The following is a 6,402-nucleotide window of genomic DNA, read 5'->3' as shown; positions in this document are numbered from 1 at the left end:
CTATTTTTTATTTATTTTTTTATTTTTTTTTTTTACTTTTATCATCCCATAGGCGTTGATGACCAGAGGGTTTTACGCCTTTAAGCAAAAAATCAACAACATCAACATCAATAATGAGTAATGTTGAAAAATTAAAACTAATAATGTAAGGATTAGAAACCTGAATAGATTTTTGCAATGACTAGAATGAATACAAAGGTAGAGAACTTAGTACCAAATGTTAGGAGATATACCAAACATAAACAACTAAAAAACACAAAGAATCTATAGGTTTACATAATGATATTTAAATGGAGGGATATATGTTGTTTCGCAAAATCAATATAATCGTGCTGGAAACATTGGAAATTATTACATAAATATTCAACGTATGTTGAAACATTGAGAAGGCGAGTTCATTTTTTTGTTCGATTATAAAGGCACAGTGTTGGAAATAATAAACTAGAATATTTGTAAAAGATTCCTATATGTAAAAGGTTCTTATATATTTGCTTCTAATGGCACGATTTTGATGGTTTATTTATACTTTTTGAGTTACGAGCAAATATGTTTAGCAGATATTTAATAAAATAAAAACTAAACTAAAACTATAAACTAAAACTATAAAAACTAAATGTCTTCATTTCAGCAGGAAAAGAATAACACCTCCATCCCCAGAACTTACCCTAGGAGATTCTCCGTTACCGTATGTCGAACATTGTAGATTTTTAGGCCTCATATTCGATAGGCGTCTTTCTTGGAACAACCACATCAGTACACTTAGAAACAGATGCATAGATAAAATTAAAATCTTAAAAGTCCTCGGGAAAACATCATGGGGAGCTGATAGATCAATGATGTTGAAAATATACATAGCCTTAATCCGCTCCAAACTTGATTATGGAAGTTTTGTGTATGGCTCAGCTCGTTTCCAAACCCTAGCCAAACTCAACACCGTTCAGAACACCGGAATCCGCATTGCCACAGGTGCCTTTAGGACCAGTCCAATTTTAAGTTTATCTGGAATATTACCCCTACTATTTAGACGACAACTATTAGCTACAAATTATTTTTCCCGGCTATACCTGCAACCCTCGCATCCAACTTATAAGTACATTTTCAATCCTAAATTCTCTAGACAGTTCCAGCAGGAGATAAATACAACATTACCCCTCGCTGAACGATTATCGCCCACTGTCACAGAATTAAAAGCAATAGCCACTAACATACCACAAAATAACACGCCCCCCTGGACCTACCAACGTCCAAATGTAAATCTCCAACTATCTAAATACCGCAAACAAAATACAACAATGTCAAAATATCAAGCAAAGTTCCGAGAACTGCTACAAACTCTACCAGAACATACCGCTATATATACAGATGGCTCGAAGTCAGATAACGCAACAGGATCGGCCTTTGTGACACCAAACACAACCCATAAGAGAAAACTGCATCATCTCTCTAATATATATACCGCAGAACTAAGTGCCATAGCGTCCGTCCTTTACTTTTGTATGACAAATATACCAAATGGCAATATAGTAATAATATCGGACTCCATTAGCGCTCTTCAAGAACTAGATATAATGTATTCAGTTCACCCACTTATTCAACGAATTCATGAATACTTAATAATGCTAAACCAAATAGATAAATCAGTCTACTTCATCTGGGCTCCCGGGCATGTTGGTATTACGGGAAATGAGATGGCCGACAAAGCTGCTAGAGAAGCGCTAGTCCTCCCAGGTAGACCCGCACCAATCTTAACTGCAAAGGAACTTGCTCACCCTTTAAAGGAATCTATTAATAAAAGGTGGCAGGCAATGTGGGATGAAAGTCCACCTAGTAAGTTGAAACCTATCAAGAAAGATGTGAAGTCCTGGATTACATCAACCCGAAGTAGACGCCGTGAAGAAGTAGTGATCACCCGACTCAGAATAGGACATACCCGACTGACACACATCCATCTCATAACATCCATTCACCGGTTCGAATCCGGCCTGAGGGGTCGACTTTTATTTCTGTAGTGTTCTCACTAAATGAAAACTTGACCCCCCATCATAGTGTTAGAATAGGGTAGTGTCCTGTATATAACCTCCCTCCCCCATATGGCAGAAATTACTAGGAAAGGGGTCATAAAAAAAAAAAAAAAAGACGAATTTAATAGCAGGAGTTTTTAAAGAATCGTAGTCAAAGTGGTGGAAAATGATTGAAGATACGAAGAGCTTGAGACAGGGAGATTCTCTAGCTCCTCTACTTTTTATATAGCATTAGAAGTAGATATTCGTTCAATTAAAACAATACCAGGAGGGACCATTTACAATAGACAATCTCAACATTCCCAATATGCAGCTGACGTAGTCATTGTCGCAAGAACACGAGTAACATTCAAAGGAACAATCCAAGAATTCGAAGAAGCAGCATATGAATTGGGCCTTGAGGTAAATGAAAACAAGATGGTGTACATGAAAAGTTCAAGAAAGGATAAGGAAGAGAATAGAGAAGTGACGTTTAGAGACCACAGTTTCAGTTTTTTAAACCAGTTTAAATACCAGGGAAGCCTTGTTATAGATGAAAATAAAGTAGAGACGAAATAGAGGCCAGGATTGCAGCAGGAAATAGATCTTATTTCTCACTGCAAAAAATATTGAAGCTTAGAGCTCTCTCTAAAAGAATGAAAGTGGTCATTTACAATCATAAGGCAAGTAGTGATCTATAGGGGAGAAACATGGCCCATGACAAGAAAAGCAGAACAGATGCTCAACTCCTGGGAGAGAAGGATATGGGGAGGAATCTCAGAGAATGGAATTGGCAGAAGAAGAAGGAATGATTAGTTGATGGATTTGTTTGGGGAACCCAGTATCATGGCTTTAGTCAAAGAAGCAAGAATAAGATGGTTAGGACACGTTGAGAGGATGCCCGATGAAAGGATACCCAAAGAAATGGTTTATGGCAAATCAGATGGAAAACGGAAGAGAGGACGTCCCTGGTGGATCAGATGGTTGGACAATTTGGAGGAGGATTTGAAGCTTTGAATGTTGAAAGATAGAGCAAGTTTTAAGAGGAGAAAGCAATAGACCGTGTTGGTTGGCTGTGGTGGAGAAGGCCTGGGTTCCTGCAGGACCGTAGTGCCATAATAATAATAATACTAGGAGCTTATGGTTTGGGTTGTGGGAGTAGGTGTCGGTATCGACGGAGTAGTTTAAGTATACTTATCGGGAAATTTAGGCGATATAAATTTTTAGGGTAGGGCTTAGTCAATTCTTTAGTTCAAACATTTTATCGTAGAATTAAAAAGCTATATGAAATTAGTCTTCTCTCAGAAAGTGGCAATTACGAATCTAAATTATTGAAAATTAAATATTCTCCCAACAATCTGAAAATTTTTTTAAATAAAAACAATTGTTTTTCTAAGGAGTATCCAAACATACTATCTTCCTAAAAATTATTTATGATGTTCTGTATATATAAAATTATTTCCTAATACACATTCCGTTTTTCACCAGATAATTCGAAAGCTGTCCGTGCTATGGAAAATTCCTGGGTAGATGTATTTCGCGAAATCTCTCCAAATATGTTTTCACAAATCCTAGGATAAGAAGAGAATTCCTACAGATTGACAGCTACAGAAATGAGGTTTCTCAGGATTGCAAGAAGAACGAGAAGAGACTGCATCCGCAATGAATGAACTATAAGTTCCTCTTTCGATGAAGGAGGTCCTAGTGGTTTGCTAGCTGAAGTGGTTTGGCCTTTTATAATGGACTATCTCCCTTATGGTCGGGGAGCCGACGAAGGATATCGTACTTGTGCACGTTGACCGTTTGTGCATGAGGAGAGTTAAAAATTTCCGGCAAGCCAGGATTAGGGTAAGAAACCGAGAACAGTGGAGGTCCTGGCTAGACACTCCCCTACGCTAATTAATAATACACTACAAGATTGTACAAAAGAAGCTCATAAATGTTGATTGAATGAGTTGTGAAAATTTAAAACTTGAATAATCATTTGAAATTACAGGAGTGTTCTATAAAAAGTCAAAACATCTATTTTTGGAAAATGATTATATGGAAGCATCGCTTGTAGTTAAGTCAAATGTTTATTGAAAATGTTGATATTTGACACCTACCTAAAAGGGAAAGATTGAAGTTTTGAAATACACTGAATAATTGTTAGATGTAAAATTTTAATTTGCCCAAACTATTTTACTGGAAAAAGTGAATATATTAACTTTTGATAGATAAATACTCCTCATTTATACTAAAAATAAAAAATAAATATTTTTTAGATTTTATTTGTGTTAATATATGATACTTATGATACCATTCGAAATTTCCCAAAACCAAACTATAAATAAGAATAGGTCGGCCTAGAACTGACATGTTGCATTATAATGCACTCAGTTAAAATGTGCTAATTCCGATTGTATCATGTATACTCAGGTGTTGCCATGTCCTTAGAAATACTTAGTATAAATAGTAGTCGACCAAGAAAATCAGGCAAAAAGCCTAAGGATGCAGAAGATAAGTGTACTACTATTGTGCGCAGCCTGCTTCCAGGCTGTACTCGCTACCTACAGCACTGGTAAGTAAAGGATATGTGTTACTCACTCATTTTTATTTTAAAATAAATAAAAAAGAACTTAGCCATTTAAGAAATATTTCATGGCCGGTTTTCATATATTCGGTTTAATATACAATATTTATTTATTTAACTAGGCCATTTTCATCAAACTTGTTAAATTGGTCTTTCTAGTACGATGATTTTTGGAAAATAATAAAAACCACAAAACTTTCCCATTGATATCATTTTCCTAAATTATTTGATAGCTAACAATTTAAAAAAAATGTAAATTGGAACTGTTATATTTGTTCATGTATATTAGAAAATATCATAAAATCCTCGTAAACTATTGATAAGCCAAAACATTACTTTTTGCTGTCAATCAAAGCAGTAACATCTTTACACAAAGGACCCATTGAGCTTGGCCCAGCGCCTAGCGCTTCATTGAGCCTTTAACTCCAATAATCGATAAACTAAAATAAATTAAGAATGCACTATGAGGTGCAATGTTCTCAAAATGGATTGAACAGCTTATAACTAATCTCCATAGAAAAACATTAAGATTGTGAATGTTTTCAGCCATAATATCAGAGAGCTATTGGTAATAAAAATAAATGTTGTTTTAGGATACGGAAATGCTAACCAAGGCTATGGGAACAGCAAAACAACTAATCAATGCTATGGCAATCAATGTAAAGGAGTACAATCACAAGGATGTGTAAGTAGTCAGGCACAAAGTTCTGGTAAAGGAAATGTTGGCACCACCGGAAAAGTAGCTACTCAAGACTACAACTATGGTAGCCATGGTGTAGGAATAGGTAAGGGTCAAAGTAGTGGACAAGGATACGTTAGTGGTAAAGTATCTGCTGGAGGAAGCGGTTATGGCACAACAGGAAAAGTCACTACTCAAAACTGCAACTATGGCAATCAAGGTGTCGGAACTGGTAAGGGTCAGAGCGGTGGTCAAGGATATAGCGGAAGTCAGAGTTCTGGAACTGGAAAAGGATACGCCGTAGGAAGTGGATATGGAAGTAGTAAAGGATATGGTAGTAGCAAGGGCTGTTAGAACTCTTCTGATTAAGAAAAGTTAAACGAATTAATTTTGTAAATAAAATCGGTTTGAATTTTTAGGAGTAAATATTATTATTTTTTCCCCAGTCAGAACCGAAACTTAACAATATCATAAAATAAAAACATCCCAGATTTCCACAATCTGTTAGAAGATGATAAGTCATCAAACTAAGTTTGTCGACAATCAAATTCATTAACAATAAATGACACCCAAACTAGTTTACATGCCATATTGACCTTATCAATTTTTTTCAAGAAATAGTAGCCAGTTAATTATGGGAAGGAGAAATGATGTCCATTAAATGTCAAATCACCCGTTAAAAAATTAATTTAACACAATACTTATTGATTCTATTTCATGCTCTTATTAACTAATCTAAATCCTCAAAAACCTTTTGATATATTTTTTAGGAATTTTAGAAACGAACCGTCAATTTGTTTTGTAAACACCACAGTATCTTGGGTCTCAGATATGACAGAAATTCTGTTTTGAATTTTTTAAAATATTCTTCTATTGTGCAAAAAAGTTGAGCATTTTAAAACACAGTTGAGCATTATTTATCTCTGAAACTCTAGATATTGTGGTTATAATATCTATTCTAGGTATTAAACCCAAAAAACTGTTTCTTAAATTTTTATAAAATTACATTAAAATTCATTTTTAAGTTTTTAGAAGATTGAGATAAACTAAACTCCCGCTGTTATTTAAGGTATGAATATTAAACTTAAAACTATTGATTTCTTCAGTAGATTTCGATAAAAATATTTTTGACTTTGTAATTTCACATTAAA

General features: G+C 34.8%; 1 protein-coding gene across 1 annotated transcript; it reads left to right on the top strand.

Annotated features, from left to right (window-relative positions):
* The first annotated feature begins 4,412 nt into the window (after positions 1-4,412).
* On the top strand, positions 4,413-5,669 carry LOC106690716 (uncharacterized). Its single transcript, XM_014436244.2, has 2 exons — positions 4,413-4,560; positions 5,166-5,669. The coding sequence occupies exons 1-2, from the start codon at positions 4,491-4,493 to the stop codon at positions 5,603-5,605; spliced, it is 510 nt and encodes a 169-aa protein (XP_014291730.1). The 5' UTR covers positions 4,413-4,490; the 3' UTR covers positions 5,606-5,669.
* Positions 5,670-6,402: the final 733 nt, after the last annotated feature.

Source organism: Halyomorpha halys, unplaced genomic scaffold, assembly GCF_000696795.3.
Source record: "Halyomorpha halys isolate HHAL.00 unplaced genomic scaffold, Hhal_1.1 Scaffold51.1, whole genome shotgun sequence".
Taxonomy (NCBI): Eukaryota; Metazoa; Arthropoda; class Insecta; order Hemiptera; family Pentatomidae; genus Halyomorpha; species Halyomorpha halys.
The sequence above is the reverse complement of the archived record's forward strand: the minus strand, read 5'-3'. Positions and strand labels throughout refer to the sequence as shown.